The sequence below is a fragment of the Sus scrofa genome, chromosome 16 (genome assembly GCF_054392235.1).
Source record: "Sus scrofa isolate SSC_HxYL_T2T_F1_AM1 chromosome 16, Sscrofa_HxYL_maternal_Yorkshire_Landrace_v2.0, whole genome shotgun sequence".
Classification (NCBI taxonomy): Eukaryota; Metazoa; Chordata; class Mammalia; order Artiodactyla; family Suidae; genus Sus; species Sus scrofa.
The window spans coordinates 37,889,381-37,908,459 of record NC_139398.1 but is presented as its reverse complement, the minus strand read 5'-3'; the positions used below and the strand labels follow the sequence as shown (position 1 = coordinate 37,908,459).

Below are 19,079 nucleotides of genomic sequence, written 5' to 3'. Positions count from 1 at the left end.
CTTTTCCTTGAAAAACACCTGCAGTCAGCAGTGCAATTTATGGGTTATTATGGAACAGTGGAGGGAAGGAGGGTTATCTGAAATCAGATGGACAGCTGTAATGCCAGGTTTGAACAGGAGCAGCTCATCACACCGTAAACAGGTATTTGGGGTGGGTGTGTGAGTCTTCCTCAGGCTCAGTTCAGCCAGTGCACCCTTTTGCTCTCATGGACAAAATTGCACGTAAGCGAACTCAAAGTTCAGAATACACTAAAAATATTCCCCTGTATATCAGTTTCATTGGAGGAAATTTGCCTTTTCAACACAGATGTCTCAGAACTGACTACATCTCAGTTCCATAGTTGGTTGCCCTGTTAACTTTTATAACTTTTCACTATTCTTTCTGCCAAGAGCTTTATATACCATTCTTTTATTTTTTTAACCAACATCTGATGGAACCTCTTTAAAATGAAACATCTAGAACCCAAAGCATTGCTGTCTTTGTGCTGCCTTCTGTAGCTTAGTCAAGATTCACTCATGACAAAGTGTCCGCCAACATACAAGGTCTCTGGTTGGCAGTGGGGGAGGGAGGCAACAGCTTCCGCCCTTAGAAAGACTAAGCATCCTGTTCACTGCTGTCCTTCGGGTTGATGGGTGGTAGCCTTTGGTTGGGGTAAGGAAGTTCTCTAACTGCCGCTTTATTATCTACTTTTGCCTTTGATTTTTTTCAGGTTCTGGGCGTGTCTGTGATGAGCAAGGTATGCAATATATTTTACATATTTGAATACATGTATTTGAATATAAATATATCTGAATACAAATCATACTCCCTGGAAGTTCAATAAGCATAAATGTTCTCTTGATTTGATTCCACAGGAAAGGATCCCAGTATACAACTAATTAATCCAATTCTGAAGCCAAGATCCCTGACCCTGATTTAAGACAGAACAAGGGAGTTCCCTGGTGGTTCAGTAGGTTAAGGATGTGGCTCAAGTTGCTGCTGTGGCGTGGGTTCAGTCCCTAGCCCTGGAACTTCTGCATGATATGGGAGAAGTCAAAAAAAAAAAAAAAAAAAAAAGGCAGAACAAGGAGTTATATTTGATTCTAGGTGGTTTGGAGTTAGTCTGTAAACTATAACAGTGTTCTTAGAACTGTGGCTTGTGAATCACCCAGAGACCATGAAATCAATTTAATATAATATACCTAATAGATCACAACCAGAAAATTTTTTGTAATGTAATAAAAGAAGAATAGAAGACTACATTGTATATTGCAATAATAAGTATCATAAAATTTTATTTCAGTTATACACACACACACACATATATATGGTGCCTGTAAGTACTGAGCAGAATTGTAAACTGTTTCCTACTTTGATTTCTGATCAAAAAATCCTGCTGTATAGCACTGGGAACTATGTCTAGTCACTTATGATGGAGCATGATCATATGAGAAAAAAGAATGTATACATGTATGTGTAACTGGGTCACCTTGCTGTACAGTAGAAAATTGTCAGGACACTGTAAACCAGCTGTAATGGAAAAAATAAAAATCCATTATAAATGAGAAACTAAAACAAAACAAAATGTTTGAAAGCCACTGCTCTAGAGAAACCTCAACCTATGGCGGGGGCTTCGGTTGGAAATTGGCCTTTGTTTCTCAACTGCCCTGCAACTTGGATCCTAGACTGAGGTGGAAATGGCAAACAGAGCAAAGGAATCTTTCAAACCTGGGTCAAATATTTGCAGAACCAGGTGTGGTGCCTAAGACCCTGGCTTACATTGTGAATCATTTTGCTTTAGGACATGGATCTGCAAATGAGTTTCACAAGAAGCATCACGGAGATTGGCATTGCTGTCCAAGATGCTGAGGATGGGAAATTCAAGTTTTCCTACAAGGAAGTGCTGCTAGGTTACCTGCTAGTGAGTGTGCAGAGAGGGCATGGGCAAGACTCTGAGAAGTGCATTACCAAGAGTGTGGGCTTTCTCTCTTTGGTTAAACTCCGCCAGTCCTGAGGAACAGATCTCTGCCATATTTCTGCCTGAGGGCACCCAATGGTCCAGGGAGGTTTCAGCTGCATCTAGAAACTCCCCTGGTCCTTCCCACCAATACCCTCTTGTCTGTGTTGCAGGATTTCATCAGGGATGAGCCCCTGGACTCCTTAGCTAGCCCTGTTCGGTGGAAAGCCCTAATCGCCATCAGGTACCTCAGGTAGAGAATTTTTTGCTGTTCTCACTGAAAAAAAAAAAAAAATTACCTCCCCCACATCCTCCTTCGGATCAGCTGACTTATTATTCAGCACAAACTCTAGTTACCTCCCCAAAATGAACACCATTCAATAGATTATTTCAAAAATGGGGATCTTTTCTCTTCCAGAGTGACAGAATGGACTTAGAGCCTGATCATTTGATGACTGACAGGGACTAGCTCTGCTGTTTAGAGTCAGACTAAAATTTTTGTGCAAAAATAATTTATCTTGGCCTGTAGGCAAATTTTAATCTTCCCATTAAAAACTTATGAAAGCCTTAATCACATCCTAGTGTGGTTAGCAGCAATAAGCCTGAAGAAGATAATAATTGTAAGCACATTAAAAATATATATTTGCTCCCTGCGATAAAGAAATAGTTCACAGTTAAAATGTGAAAACAGTTTTTTAAAATAATAAACATCACCTCTGATCTTCCCCCCATTAAAAATATATCAAAACATTTTGATATATATCCTACAAGTCTATTTCTAGTCTTCCCTGTTGATTACAGAGTTGAGATTCTTCTCCACATATGATTTTTTTATCCTGTTTTTTTACTCACCTCATCTTACATATTCCCATGTCATTACCAATTGTTCACAAACATCATTCTTGTTTCATTAATTTTTTTTATTTTTAATTGTGGTAAAATATACATAACATGCTTATCATCTTAGCCATTTTTAAGTGTCCAGTTCAATAATGTTAAATACATTCACACTGCCGTGCAGCTGATCTCCAGAACTCTTTTTTCATCCTGCAAAACTGAAGTTCTGTGAACATTAAACAACTCTTCATTCCCTCCTTCCACCAGCCGTGGCAACTACCATTCTATTTCCTGTCTCCGTGAATTTTATACCTAGATAACTCATGTAAGTGGCATCATACAGTATTTGTCTTTTGATGCCTAGCTTATTATTTCACTTAGAATAAGGTCCTCAATATCCACCCATGTTGTAGCATGTATCAGAATTTTATTCCTTTTTGAAGCTGAATTATCTTCCATTTTATGTGTATGCCATATTTTGCTAATCCACTCATCTGTTGAATGTTCAGTTGGTGGGTTGTCTTCACATTTTGTCTGTTGTGAATAATGCTGCTATGAACACAGATGTACAAATATTTCTTCCAGATCCCGCTTTTAATTATTTTGAGTATATACCCATAAGTAGGACTGTTGGATCATATGGCTTTCCTATTTTTACTTGTTTGAGGAACCATCCTACTGTTTTCTATAGCAGTGGTACCATTTTACTTTCCCCCAAAGAGTGTACAAGGATTCTAATTTTTCCATATCTTTGCCAACACTTTGTCATTTTCTGTTTGGATGTTTGTTTTTATAGTAGCCATCCTAATGGGTGTGAGGTGGTATCTTATTGTGATTTTGAGTTGTATTTCCTTAATGATTAATGACTTTGAGCATCTTTTCATGAACTTTTTGATTGTATATCTTCTTTAGAAAAATGTCTATTCAATCCTTTGCCCACTTTTTTTGGTTTTCTTTTTTGTTGTTGAGTTTAGGAGTTCTTTATATATTGTGTATTCTTTCTTTATACATTAAGATATTAACCTCTTGTCAGATATATGATTTACAAATAGTTTCTTTCATTCCATATGTTGTCTTTTTACTCTATCATTTGTGTTCTTGATGCACAAAATTTTTAATTTTGATGTAGTCCCATTTGTCTCTTTGTCCTTTCATTGTCTGTGCTTTTAGTGTCATATCCAATAAATTATTGCCAAACCCAAAATCCTCCCCCTCTGAATGGTCTTGGAACCCTTGTTGAAAATCACTTGACCATGTATGTTAGAGTTTATTTCTGGGCTCTCTACTGTGTTCCATTGGTCTGTACACCTGTTTGTTTATGCCAGTACTACACTGTTTTGATTACTGTAGTTTTATAAAAAGTTTTGAAATCAAGAAGTGTGAGACCTCTAACTTTGTCCTTTTTCAAGATTGTTTTGTCTCTTTGGGGTTCCTTGAGATTCCATATGAATTTTAGGAAGGATTTTTCTACTTCTGCAAAAAGTATCATTGGGATACTGATAGAGATTGCATTAAATCTGTAGACTGTTTTGTATGGATATCTTAACAATAATATGTACTCAAATCCATGAGCAGGGAATGTCTTTCCCTTTATTTGTGTCTTCTTTAATTTCTTTCAGCAACATTTTGTGGTTTTCAGTAAACAAGTCTTTTCACTTCTTTGGTTAAGTTTATTTCTAAGTATTTTATTCTTTTTGATACTATTATGAACAGAATTGTTAATTTTTTTTTCTTTTGTCTTTTTAGCTATTTCTTGGGCCGCTCCCACGGCATATGGAGGTTCCCAGGCTAGGGGTCGAATCGGAGCTGTAGCCACCGGCCTACGCCAGAGCCACAGCAACGCGGGATCCAAGCCGCGTCTGCAACCTACACCACAGCTCATGGCAACACCGGATCGTTAACCCACTGAGCAAGGGCAGGGATCGAACCCGCACCCTCATGGTTCCTAGTCGGATTCGTTAACCACTGCGCCACGACGGGAACTCCAGAATTGTTAATTTTTTTAATGTTCACTGCAAGTATATAAAAATTCAACTTATTTAGAGGTATTTATTTTGTATTCTGCAACTTTGATGAATTTTTTTATGAGTTCTAACAGTTTTTTTGTTTGTTTTGTTTTGTCTTTTTGTCTTTTGGGGGCCACACTCATGGCATATGGAGGTTCCCAGGCTAGGGATCTAATTGGAGCTGTAGCCATCGGCCTATACCACAGCCACAGCAATGCCAGATCTGAGCCACGTCTGCGACCTACACCACAGTTCATGGCAACGCCAGATCTTTAACCCACTGAGCAAGACCAGGCATTGAACCCGCAACCTCATGGTTCCTAGTCAAATTCTTTTCCACTGAGCCATGAAGGGAACTCTGAGTTCTAATGGTTCTTTATAGATTTTTTTAAGATTCTCTATGTATAAGATGTCATCTGCAAACAGAGATAATTTTACTTTACCTTTCCAATCTAGATGCCTTTTATTTATTTTTCTTGTCTAATTGCTCTAGCTGGGACTTCCAGTACTGTGTTAAATAGGAGTGGCATCTTTATCTTATGTGGCGTCTTCCTGATCTTAGAGGCAAAGTTGTCAGTCTTTATCATTGAGCATGATGTTAGCTATAGGTTTTTCATATATGGCCCTTATTATTATATTGAGGTAAAGAATATCATTTTTAATGGCTGCCTAATATCTTGATGTATAGATATGCCTAGAGTTGCTAAGTTTAATTATTAATCAACCTCCTATTGCTACATGTATTTAGGTCTTGCTTTTAAAACTATAATACTTTGGTGAACACCTTTGTATGAAGTGTTCTCTGAACTTCTAATTATAAAAGTTGACAGTTTGGTTCAATAAATATTATTGAGTTGCATCCATGTGTCAGACATTGAGCTAGGTTTTAAAAGGACAATAGTGAACAAAATATGGCCTTGTCCTGAAGGGGTTTTAGCCTACTGGAGGAAATAAATGCAAAGGACATCCACATAATTTCTCTAAAACTCAATAAAAAGCAGCATAAGTTGCCACATTTACAAAGATGAGGAAGGTTTGAAGAAAGCTCAAATAAATCTTGAAGATGAATTAAGAATTAACCAGGCTCCAGAACAGTGCTGTCAAGTATAAATAAGTATAATACAAGGCACATATGTCATTTAAAATTTTCTAGTAGCCACTTTTAAACATGTAAAAAGAAATACATTAATTTTAATAATTATTCTTAATTACATTCAGTATATTATTTCAACATGCATTCAACATAAAGACATAATAAGTTACGGGATTTTTGCACTAAATCTTCAAAATCCAGTGTATTTTACAGCTACAGCATATATTAAATAAAAGCGGCCACAACTTAAGGGTTCAATGGTTATATGCTGCTAAGTGCCATCCTCGCCTGGACAGGACACTGTAGAACTTGCAAACTAATCTCTAACAACAGAAAGCGAATCAGTGGTTGCCTCGGCCCAGGGTGGAAGAAGAGATGAACTGCAAAGAGGCATAAGGAAAAATTTGGTGTGGGGGGGCAGGGGTTGTGCATAAATTATACCTCAATACCTTGATTTTTTTTTTTTTAGAAAAACAGACAGACAATAAAGATGAGAAAATTGTTCAGCATATATCAACACATTTTACATTTTCATTAACACTGTTCCAGCTGGTACGGACTTTTACTCCCCTGTGAGAGAACAGAATCATCATTTTCAATTTCTTTGCTAATTTGGTTGCTGACAGGTGGTACTGCATTGTCTTCATTTACTTTTATTTAATAACAAATGGGGTTTTCATGTTCCTTGAACATTTGCGTGTTCTAAAGCTATGTCCAGGTGTGTTTATATCCTCATGATGTCTATAGTATAAGTCAGGAAGGAAGGAAAGAAAGAAGGAAAGAAGGAAAAGGAAGGGAAGTGGAGGGAAGGGAGACTCCAGTACCACTTATTCATTTGTGCGTTCATAAAAACCTGTAGTGTGTGTGTTGCTACATGTAACATGAGAGGACGTAGAAATTGATAAAACTTAGAATCTTTCTCTCTCTCTCTCATTCTCACACACACACACACACACACACACACACACACAAACACTGAAGAAAATGAATAGATTAATATTAGGTTTCTAATGAAGTTTTAAGTAATGCAAAGCAAGTGATGGTTTGTTTGTCACTATAAATTAGAACTGAAGCAAACTGACTGTACCCATCGCAGCAGTCTGGTTCTCTGTCCCCAGTCGCTCTACTCCTGTCACCGCATCCCTCAGCATCCCAGACTGTCAGGAAATGACCTGACCCCCTCAGCCCCTTCAGACTGGCAGTGCTCGGGAACTCCACTGGGTTATGTTTTGTTTGTCAACTTAATATCCACTCCTCCACGTGATTCTCGTTTCAGTAAACTGAGACCCCAGCTCTCACTGAATGACCATCTTAACATTCTTGAGGAGAACATTCGGAGGCTACTGCCCCTTCCACCTTTGGAAAAACTCAAAAATGAGGGCGAGACGGACAAGGACAAGGAGCACATTCATGTACGTGGCGGGGTGAGGCCTGAGGAGAGTGAAGAGCTGAGGAGAATGAGCAAACTCGCCTCCCACAGCCTGACATGCACACTCACTTTGTGTTTAAGTTTTTTTTTAAGTATATTGATTTACAATGATGAGATAACTTTTGCTATATAACAAAGTGATTCAGTTATACATGTAGCCATATCCATTCTCTTTCAGATTCTTTTCCCACATAAATTATCACCAAATATTGGGTAGAGTTCTCTGTGCTATACAGCAGGTCCCTCTTGGCCAGTTATGCCATATACCTCAGTGTACCTTTGCCAGTCCCAAACCCCACACTCACTTTGATTTCAGTTTCTCTACGAAAGATCCATGGATGCTCTGGGGAGGCTGCTGAGGACCATGATGTGGGATACTGTGAAAGCAGAGGACTGTCAAGAAATGTTCAATGTGAGTAGAGCCACCACCAAGGCTGATTCCCACAGCCCCTTATCTGCGCTCCAACCCTCCGAAGCTGGCCTCAGCCTCCTCACAGGGACTCGCCCAGCCCCACCCACCCAACCCACCGTGTAGGGCCAGCGCAGTCAAAACTGTTTGTGGGGACGCAAGGACCCTGTTCTAGAAACTCCAGAGAGAGAGCGAGAGTGAGAGATGGAGAAGGAATGAATCTGATGCATAATAAGGAAAAGACTTTTACTCTTTGACCAACAGCTTCTTCGGATGTGGCTTGTTTCACAAAAGGAGTGGGAAAGAGAAAGAGCCTTCCAGATCTCTGCAAAGGTGCTGACAAACGATATTGAGGTAAGTAAGCCCGTAGAGTGCGTAGATGCCCTTGCTGGCTAACAACAGGGACTCTGAGGCCGCCGGAATCCAAACATCTTGCCTGATTGATCTCCGTCCCAGGCAAAGTCGTGGCAGAAAACCACCCAAGGGGTCTGACCTAACCTAGGGCACTGAGCAGGTGGGGGTGAAGAGCGCATGCGGGGTTGTCCTCTTTCCCTTGCTCGCTTGCTTGCTCATTGTCCTTAAAAGGAAAGTCCAAGATTCAATTTTATTCTAAAGGAGTAAAACAAGGGTCTTGATATCCAGCCTTGGGAACATCCTGGGACATCAGCAAGCCACCCCATCACCTTGGAAGCCTCTTTTGTCCTGCAGGCACCAGAAAACTTTAAAATCGGCTCACTCCTTGGCCTCCTGGCTCCTCACTCCTGTGACACCCTGCCCTCCATCCGCCAAGCGGCTGCTAGTTCGGCTATAGGTCTGTTCTGCATAAAAGGTGAGGGAAGATGAAAAGTCCACAGATGAAGATACTTGTTTTCTTTTGTTCTCAGCTCTTCTTCTTGTACATCAATGTCTCTCTCCTTTGTCCTCCTCCCATCTCTTCTTCGTCTCTCCCTCCTCCCCCATTCCCCTCCCCCTCATCCTCTTCCTCCTTCTTCTCTCTCTCCCTCTGTCTCCCTCTGTCTCTCACGCTTCCTCCACCAGTTCAGCCATTTCTGAGTTCTAATACCTTAATTATGTAACACACTTTGTCTCTCTCAGAGCCTTTTTCCTCAGTGGCTCTGCTTTTTGGGTTTTTTAAAAAATAAAGATAATAACACTAAAGCATCATAAAGATCCATTAAAGTAGGTAAAATGTTTTGAGAGTGTCCGATTTAAATCACACAGCAATTGGGCCTATTAGAAAGCTTTCTCTATCACAGTTTTCTTCCGGAGGAAATTGCACTGTTATTATGGTGCTACAACGTGACTTTGAAAGTTCTCTAAGACAGCGTGGTGGAGGTTTTCCAGCTTGCGGAGCAGGGCCTCTGTCAGCTCTGTGAGGACATTTGAATAAATGTCAATGTTTGTAAATGTAAGGGAGTTTAAAACCTCAGCCTCAGCCCAAAACCCACACTCAGAGCTTCCAGATCAAATCCAGGTTAAATCAGTATGTGTCTAACCGAGGTCAGCCCTACATAACCTGCACGTGTTCTCTGCAGACCAGGTTAGCTCTCCATTCTTTTAGGCACTCAGGAGATATTTCTTAACTGCTTTTCCATGTGTCAAGCCCTGTTCTGATGCTGGAAACACAGATGTATTACAATTCTAATATTCGAATTAAAAAAAAAAGTGTTATGAAAGCCAAAAGAAAAAAAAAAAAAAAAGAAAGAAAGAAAGAAAGCCAAAAGGTGGGATTTGGTTCAGAGCAGAGGTTTTAGTCAGTCAAAAAGGAAAAACAAAAGCTGTTTGGCAGAGCCCAAACAGGTCCGAAAGTTTCTTGGGATATAGGAAGATAATTTTTGAGGGTGTATGCTTGTACCAAAGCCAGAAAAAGATGCACTAAGGAAGTGAGAACTAAAGAACTATTCTAATAAGAGAAGAAATGTGCCAGAGAGAGACCTCATAGGAAGAAAGGAATCAGGAATAATTCTATTATTGTTCTACCTATTCTTTCTTTACTTTCCTGAAACATCCAAAGTTCAGGTTCTTAAATATTCTTTTTTTAATTTATTTATTTTTAATGATTACATCGGTGGCATATGGATGTTCTTAGGCTAGGGACTGACTCCAACCCACAGCTGTGACCTACACCACAGCTGGGGCAATGCCATATCCTTTAGCACACTGGGCCGGGCAGGGGATCAAACCCAAGCTCCATACAGGCCCAAGCCATTGCACTCAAATTCTTAAGCCACTGTGCCTCAGCAGGAACTTCTAAATATTCTTTGTTAACAAGAGATCCCATGCTTCATTTTTCATGTTAACTCTTTTTCTTTGTTGATCAAATAAACATGGGAGAGAGTGAGAAAGAACATGATTATTAAGTACCTACTATATACATAACTAGTGTGATACTAAAATACCCATTTAATACTCATGGCTGTTGTTCAGTCACTTGTTAACTCAGATGAAGGCTCTGGTTAAAAAATTTACCAGTTGCTTGGACAGTTGAAAGCAGTGGAGCTGCATATTGAATCTAGATCATCTGCCCATCAGGCTAAGCTGCCTTCCTCAGAGTGGTCCAGGTGTGAGTTTCCACAACTAGTAAATTTACTTCAAACAACAAAACAGAAGATCATTACTGTTCAGGTCTGTGTTAAGTTTACAATTCGTAAACTTACACTGACACAACTGCTGATGTTTCCTCTTACAGTGGTTACGTTGTATTTCCTTCAAAGTGACTCACTGCAGACTGGAACTCTGACAGAGGCGGCAGTATCACAGAGTAGTAAGAACCTGGCCATTGGTGTCAGACCAGGGTTCAGGTTCCACCTCTCCTATTTTACTCACTGCGTGACCCCAAATAGCCTTCCATTGCTCTGTCTCAGCTTTCTCGACTGCAAATAACCCCAGAGGATCTTTAGAAGTAATAAGTGAGACCACTGCAGGCAGCATATTTAACATGCCGCCAGCATGCAGAAACTACTTGCTCAGTGTTTGCACTTTTGCCCATTATCTCATCAGACAGGCTTTAGTGCATTTGTTAAAGGCTTCCATCAGCTGAATTAGTGTCACATCAAAATACAGCCGACATCTTCCACCTCTCTCAGCTCTTTGAACTCCTGTGTCACCCTTGGTTGATTTTAGGCATTCACCTGGAGGTGGAAAGACTGCAGGATTTGCAGGAAAGGCTGCAGTGTGATGATGCGGAGATCCAGATCAAGATTTCCTCTAAAATAGCAAAGGTAACAGATGCAGAGAACTGGTTAAGGGGGGTAAGGGTGATTCTGGGTTGATTTCCAAATGAGTAAGCTGTGTACTCCCCACCACCAAGAAGGGCAGCAGTCCAGCCATTCTAGCAGAATAGAAGACCTTTTGTCCACTCATTTGTTAATGCTGGGTCCATGCGCCCAGGCAAGACCTGCTACTGATCCTTTCACACTCAGGGAAACCTTGGGAACCAGGCTGCCCTCTCCAAGGTGAAGGAAGCAGTGTGGGGTGGAGTGAAAGGAACGGGGCTTTGGAGCCCATCACATGCATTCTGTGTGCACTACTTGAGCTGTGTGCACTGTGTGCTCTGTCTCCCCAACTTAGGAAACGGCATAACCTTCCTCTCAGAGCTGTTGTGAAGATTGGTCGATCAATTCATTCATTTATTCATTTAAGCATTCACCTACCATGCGCTGTGCACCTACCATATGCTAGACTTTGTTCTAGGCTGTGTGGATAGAAAAAGATGAATGCCTGCCCTCACTGAGTTTTTTTCCTAGTAGACAGAGCAGCCAGATAAATATGATGTGAGGTAGTGATAATTGAGAAGAACTAAGTCAAGGAAGGGAACAAAGAATTTGGGAGGGGTGGTTCCCTAGGAAGACCACCCTGAAGAGAGAACCATGGAGACATCTGGAAAAGAACAGTCCAGGCAGAGAGGAGAGAGCACGTGCAAAATCCCTGAGATGAAGGAAGAAGTGTTTCATGAGGTCCAAGAGATAGCCCAGGCTAATTAAGGTGCCATCCAGGCCTCGGCAAGGACCTTGGCTTTTACTCCAGTTGAAATCAAAAGCCAACAGAGGGTTGTTTTGTTGTTGTTGTTTTGTTTTGTTTTTACTTTTTTTTTTTTTGCTTTTTAGGGCTGCACCTGAGGCATATGGCGGTTCCCAGGCTAGGGGTAGAATCGGAGCTGTAGCCACCAGCCTACACCACAGCCACAGCAGTGTCAGATCCGAGCCACATCCAGCAGAGGGTTTTCAACAGAAGAGTCGAGAGCACTACACAGAGTTGTGGCAGCTGGGAATTGTACAAGGGCACCCTCATGTGAGGCAGCATCATTCCTGATGTGGACATTATAGATATATTTGTGTATTATGGCAGTTATCCCCAGAGGGCAGTAAAGGGTCCATCACAACCAGTCATTACAGCAATAACAGAAGTGAATCCTCTTGAGAACAGGGCACTTTTCCTAATTTGCAAACACTCCTCATGGGCTAGTGGTGGTCCTTTAAGAAAGAACACCATGGGACCTATGTTTCTGAAAGGTCATGTGGCTTCTGTTGAGACTAGAATGTAGGCTGTAGGTCAGTTTGAAAGAAACTGTAAGAATCCACACGTGAGGGAGTTCCCTTGTGGTGCAGTGAGTTAAGGATCCGGCGTTATCAGTACAGCAGGTTGGGTCACTGCTGTGGCTTGGGTTTGATCCCTAGCCTGGAACTGCTACATGGTGTGGGTGTGGCCAAGGAAAAAAAAAGAAAAAATCTTTGTGTGATATTAGGTGGCTTGGACTAAGGTGGCAGCAGCAAAGACAAGAATTTTTTGAGAATATAGGAGAGAAACTCATGAGGGGACAGGGAGGGAACATATGTCAAATGCCTAAGAAAGTGTCTGATGCATGGTAGGCACTCAAAGGAAGGACGTTCTCTTCCTAAACCAATATCCATCCCAATATAGGGGGGGAAAAAACACATAACTGTTGAGCTTGGACCCAGGCAGGCATTTGCTGCTACACAGAACGGATGCATTAATCTAGTCCTTGATTTTGGAGCCATGGTACCTGGGACCTGCAACTACTTGTGTAAAGGAACTCACTTCCTCTCGGAGACGGTTCTACTGCACATCATCAGAACACTAATACAGGAGGAAGTTGATTGTGAATAGAAATATTTTCATACCCACAAACTCCTAATTATGACCACCTTGCTTGAGTAAAGCCCCAGAGAATGCTCCTGGAATTTATTCACACTGCTAAGTTTTCATTTTCCCTTCCTGCCTTTTCATTCACACACACACAGATGGGGTTCATAGCAATTCACTGACTGTGTGGATACTGTGAGGCTCCTGGTATTCAGCTTGGCACTCAGTACATGCTGATAGATTTCCTGAATTCTCAAGCTTAGCTATTTTTTTTGGCAGACATGAGACTTATTTCTATGATATATGAAATGTATGTGCAAGTACACGACAACATATAAATTGCCATATAAATAATATGCGCTGTTTTTCCATTGCGGGGTATACTATAGCTTCAGATTTGGAAAGGAAATTGCCTCTGCAAGCCTGGAATTCAATAAATATGAAATGATTTAAAAAAAAAAAAAGAGGCAACTTCAGGGAAACTTTGCTTAGAGTTAAAAGGTCATGTCTATGTCCTACTTTACTATTTTTTCTAGTTTCTCTGGCCCCAGTCATACACTAACTGTTTTGGAAGCCCAGTGGTTTCTAATATCCTAAAACCAAGCGCAGCATATTGTAGGTGTCCAGCTGTGAAGCCAGGCAGTTGATGACAGCAGTCTTTCTGGGTACATTCTCAGATAGTCAGTAAGCTCATCCCAAGTGAAGAAATGCTGATGTTCCTGGAGGAAACCCTAGATGGTCTGGAGAGCCTCAACCCCACGTGTACAAAGGCCTGTGGCATCTGGATGATCACTGCCCTGAAGGAGCAGGGAGCTACTTTGGAAGATCAGGTGAACTGACGGCCAGTGTGACAACCGATCAGAATTCTCACACTTCTGAAAGTCCAAGTAGGTCACCACTTCTCAGTCTGTTCTCCGAAGGGGCCACAGGCAGGAGCACACACAGCCTCAAGAGGCCTCAGCAGAGACCCAGGTTGTGTATATGAACCATCAGGCTGAGTGTCTGACTCAATGGTCTCTCCGGTCTGTGGCGATAAAAACTTTCCCAACTGCCCCTCTCTGACCAGGGGAAGCGTCCCTGAACCAAAGGCATGTGGATTATGGACAGTTGGGTCGTGAGGTCCTCAAGGATGAGTGTGACCTTGTGAATGAATGCCTTTGAGATGGCCCCTGGGGTCCAGGAGAGTTTCTAATCCCACCGCCACTCTGCAAGCTGTTCTTGCACACACTTTAAGTATCTTTTGGGAAAGAAGGCTGTCACTGGGGAACTGACTGAAAGAAAAGCCCTCAATCCTTTCTCCCTGCCCAAGAGTTAAGCAGAAAGAAAAGGATTTAAATTCAGGAAGCCTGGTTAAGAGCTCCAAAGAGAGATGCCCTAACCTCTCTTGAAGTCAGAAACAGAATGCTAGCAATTCAGAGATGGATGAGGAGGAAAAGAATCTTTAACTCAATAAAGGCTTCCCAAGGGGAATAGGAGAAAGAAGTTATGGTCCCCAGAGCCCAGAGTCAACCACCTTATGTGAAATAATTATCCAAAGCATGATTTTTAGATGTGACCTCTGTACTAATTACAGTCCAATCAGCTTTTTTCCAAAAACATTGATTGAACACACACTGTGTGGCAGGCGCTGGGCCAGGCACAGGAAAATCAAATAAATGTGGAATATCCATGCATTTGTGTGTTTAGCATAAAAAGAGGAGTTGTTTACACACTAGGTAAAGGCGTACAATAAATCCTCTCTAAGACTCACTGAACTTGGACTCTGTGGCAATCATGTTTGCAGGATATTTATGATTAAAGAATTACAATTCCAGGAAAATGTTATATTTAACCTAAAAATATATCTCCAAAATAAGCAAGAGAAATATCTACTAGAAGCAAAGTTACATTAGCACAGACATGCCCTTATGCATGTCAAAAATCCAAGTGTATAATTTCGTTCCCTACTGCACACAGACTAACACTCAAACTCAGAAATATGCCCCTCAAGAACATCTTTTCTATCAAGTTATCTTCCCCCCTTTTTTTTTTTTTTGTCTTTTTGCCATTTCTTGGGCCGCTCCCGTGGCATATGGAGGTTCCCAGGCTAGGGGTCTAATCGGAGTTTTTGCTGCTGGTCTAGGCCAGAGCCACAGCAACGCGGAATCCGAGCCGCCTCTGTGACCTACACCACAGTTCACGACAATGCCGGATCCTTAACCCACTGAGCAAGGCCAGGGGTCAAACCCGCAACCTCATGGTTCCTAGTCAGATTCGTTAACCACTGCGCCACGACGGGAACTCCAAGTTATCTTCCTTTAATCACCCTCATTCTCTCTGTGCTCCAAACTGGACCCTTCTCCTACTCTACAAACCTTTTCCACATTTGCCTCCACCGTGCTCTCATGCTACTTTTTACATAGATTTTATTTTGTACAGCCATCAACTTCACAGAAAAATTGAGCAGAAGTTACCACATTCCCATATACCACCCGTCTCCACACTATCAACATCCACACCACAGCGGTGCATTTGCTACAATGGATGAACCTACACGGACGCATCCTATTATCACCCAAAGCCCATGGCTTACATTAGGATTCAGTCTTGGTTTTGACAAATACATAATGGCATCTAACCACCATTGTAGCATCTTACAGGATAATGTCACTACTCTCTAATCACTCTGTGCTCTGTCTCATGGTCTTTGATTTTACATCTCTACCTATGCTCTTCTTCCCAACCAGGAGGCCTCTCCCCACCACCTCTACCTTGCCTTTTGAAATTGCTATGTATGCTTTGAGATCCAGACCCAGCATCCCTCCACAGTGACCTCAGTTACTTCTGGATTCCCCCATCAGTCCTGTGCACCTCTTGTATCCCATTTGCCATACACTCCTTTCTGGAGAGGACTTTGGGTAAACAGCTGATGTCCTTTATTAGACCACTCATCCCTTTGAGAAAAGCCTACATCTTATTCATCCCCAGTAAATTCCCTCCAGTGCCTAGCACAGCACCTGAAAAAATTCGGCCTTTCACTAAATGTTTGCTAAATTGATTTAAGAATAAATGCCCAATTTATCAATAATCCTCCTGAGCAAGAAGATAGGTCATGTGTAGAATCAATCACTTTTTTAACATTATTTCTAATTCATTGATCACCAGCCATATGCTGACCATACACGACCCAAGCCGTCCATGCAGAGGGAAAATAGCAACTCATTGTTTTATTTGGCTTTTTCTTTTTAGCTGTTGGAAATCTTGAGCATAATATACCATCACATGCCGGTTCTCAGACAAAAGGAGGAAAGTTTTCAGTTTGTGCTAGAAGCCATCTCCCAGATAGCCAGCTTTCACATGGATGTCGTTGTTGCCAACCTTTTACAGAAGCCTCTGCCCTTTGACAGGTAGATTCTAACTGAGCTGGTCCCTTTTACCAGGAAAGATCAAATGGTAAGGCATTGGGGAAGAATCTGTGGTTTGAGCGAAAGATAAAAAACAAAAGTGGAAAATGCCTCACCTGAATAATTTCAGAAATGGTGTTTGAATCACAAGTAATGGTTTCCCAAATGTTTTTCAAATATACCGCCTCACTGAATGATGAGATTCATATTTATTTGTTTATATGTGATATATATAATCATAGGAATAAGTGTTAGAAAATGAATATTTCTCCTCTTTCTGGTTGCCTAGAATGCATCTAGAAGAGAGGTCTCTGCCTTGATGGACATTAACAAACCTCAGCACCCAAGGACAGAATGCTAGCTTGTTACATAAAATATCCTTTTTATTCCCAGGCATGTTGGCATGACCATCTGCCCTTGAACTTGTGATTCATCATAATATGGCTTGAGAGTGGCTCAGGTGGAAAAGCTCATATTCCAAGGAGTTAAGCCTTATCGGCCTCCTGCCTTGCTTCCCTAGGGACACAAAGACACTGTGGAAGGCTCTGGCTGAGAACCCAGCCTCCAGTGGCAAACTCTTAAGAGCCTTAATAGATAAACTGGAGAATGGGTTAGAAGATGACCTGGCCGGGATAGATGCAATTTCCGTGAGTTGGACAACCCGTCACACGCCTGGGATGACACCCCACTCCACCACTGCCCCATCTGGCACTGGGTGATGTAGCATTAATCACACTTCTTCCCTTCTAGTACCCTAGTTGTAAATTGACTCCAGTTTATATTGGAAAAATATAGAAGTGATTTTGGCTGTGGCTGATCAGGTTTAAAAGTAAATTTCTCGGGAGTTCCCATTGTGGCTCAGTGGAAACAAAATCCAACTAGTATCCATGAGGATGCGGGTTTGATCCTTGGCCTCCCTCAGTCAGGGATCCAGCATTGCCATGAGCTGTGGTGTAGGTTGCAGATGAGGCTCAGATCCTGCATTGCTATGGCTGTGGTGGAGGCCAGCAGCTGTAGCTCTGATTCAGCCCCAAGCCTGGGAACTTCCACATGCTGTGGGTGCAAACCCTTTAAAAAAAAAAAAAAAAGTAAATTTCCTATCAGCCCAAAGGAAATCTGTGTATCTGTATTTCAAATTAGTCTTCGAGATATCCAATTGTTGTTGAAAGATTCCAAGCCTACCCGACTGGTACCTTTTGGAGTTTGGAGCTGCCCAACATGGCAGCCCTGAGAGAAAAACACAATCTGAGTTGAAAAGTTTCCTGACAAATAAATCCTCCCTTTGCTATGTGCTTTTTACCACAAGTGTGGTCAACCTACAAAGCAATTACTTGGCGAGAAAACAAACTTGCAGAGCAGCCCTGCCTGACCACAGGGTCTTTTCTCCCCTCAGGTGGCCTGTGCCATGCATGAGATGGTGTCGACGGGCACCTCTGTCACAAGCTTGTACCCAGAGCTGTTCGTTCTTCTCCTGAAGCTGGTCAGCTGCACACTGGGCCAGACCATGCCCACTTCGACCTTAAGCCACAGGCGGCGGGTGATGCAACAGGGGGAGCGGCAGCAGATTGCAGACCCCTGCAGGTAAACAGCCAGCTGGGGAGGGCCTGCACCCAGACTCTAGAAGACAGATGGTGGAAGTCCAGGCCTTTCCCTTCTGACATCACCTCAACATCCCGTGAAGAAACAAGGCCCCTCCATCCTTGAGCTTTGTAGCTCTTTTTCCCAGAGCCGGGACCCAGGGTAGCTGCCCAGCTATATAACAAACAAGCAGCCACATCCTTTTTTCTCAAAGGCCCAATCCATATCCTCTGTTCTCTCACTAAGACCTTTCAAGGAAAGTTAATTCTGTGATATTCAAGGCCCCAGAGAAAGAACAAGAAGAAAAAAAAAAAAAAAAAACTTCATTTCATCAAATCCAAGTCTCCAATGGAAAAAAGCAGCATTATTTCACATACCGTTGAGAAAGGAAAAACAAGAGTCCCAGAGTTCCTGTTGTGGCTCAGTGGCAATGAACCTGACTAGTATCCATGAAGGTGCAGGTTCAATCCCTGGCCTTACTCAGTGGATTAAGGATCCAGCGTTGCCGTGAGCTGTGGTGTAGGTAGCAGATGCAGCTCAGATCCCACTTTGCTGTGGCTAGGGCACAAGCCAGCAGCTGTAGCTCCAATTCAACCCCTAGCTGGGAACCTCTGTGGTACGGCCCTAAAAAGACCAAAAAAAAAGCACCAATTAAGGCATGAATCAGTACTTTCTTATGGTATTAAATCTGTATTTTATATTGACCCAAAGAGCTCTTTGAGGATTATCAGGTATAGATTTTTATACTATATCACACTGCTCTGTTTCCCTGTTCTTTTGCATAATTTTTTGTTCCAATGTCAAATCAACCTTTTAAAAGACAAATTAGACAGCAGTTAGGCTTGGCCCATGTGGTTACACTAATGGATGTAATTTTACTAAAATGACTACAGCACAAAGAGCCATACCTAAATTCGTGTGTGTACGCACAATGCACACACAGGCAAAATGGCTGCATCACAACTACGGTCTGGCCAACAACTGCAACACACTATCCATTGTGAGATGCATCCTGATTTTTAAGGGGCTATTTTAGAATCAGTGAAATATGAAATTTCACACTTTCCATCCTTAGGACCTGATTTTTCTCAGGAGAGGTTGGCAAGATTTTGTGGCATTATTTACAGGCTCAAAGCATCTTGATGTCCGCCTTGGCCCCAAAAGTGTGAGAGCAGGCTATCTATTGTTTCCTTGCACAACCTCCATTCATCCAGGAGTGAGGGAGCACTGTGGGGAACAGGAAGGGTGAACTTGGAGATTCACTGTTCCCTGCATGGGATTCACTTACTTCTGTGATGCCAACT

At 41.9% G+C, this 19,079-nt stretch overlaps 1 protein-coding gene across 2 annotated transcripts in view; it reads left to right on the top strand.

The window, feature by feature from the left end:
- The window catches only part of MROH2B (maestro heat like repeat family member 2B), a 65,064-nt gene that overhangs the window by 35,735 nt on the left and 10,250 nt on the right, over nt 1–19,079 (top strand). For both annotated transcript variants that reach the window (XM_085002169.1, XM_085002168.1), the window contains 12 exons: nt 711–737; nt 1,782–1,901; nt 2,111–2,190; nt 7,150–7,285; nt 7,619–7,714; nt 7,976–8,065; nt 8,420–8,540; nt 10,835–10,932; nt 13,492–13,644; nt 16,043–16,200; nt 16,718–16,844; nt 17,591–17,778. In XM_085002169.1, coding sequence (XP_084858295.1) covers nt 711–737; nt 1,782–1,901; nt 2,111–2,190; nt 7,150–7,285; nt 7,619–7,714; nt 7,976–8,065; nt 8,420–8,540; nt 10,835–10,932; nt 13,492–13,644; nt 16,043–16,200; nt 16,718–16,844; nt 17,591–17,778 — 1,394 coding nt within the window. The remainder of the gene's footprint in view (nt 1–710; nt 738–1,781; nt 1,902–2,110; nt 2,191–7,149; nt 7,286–7,618; nt 7,715–7,975; nt 8,066–8,419; nt 8,541–10,834; nt 10,933–13,491; nt 13,645–16,042; nt 16,201–16,717; nt 16,845–17,590; nt 17,779–19,079) is intronic.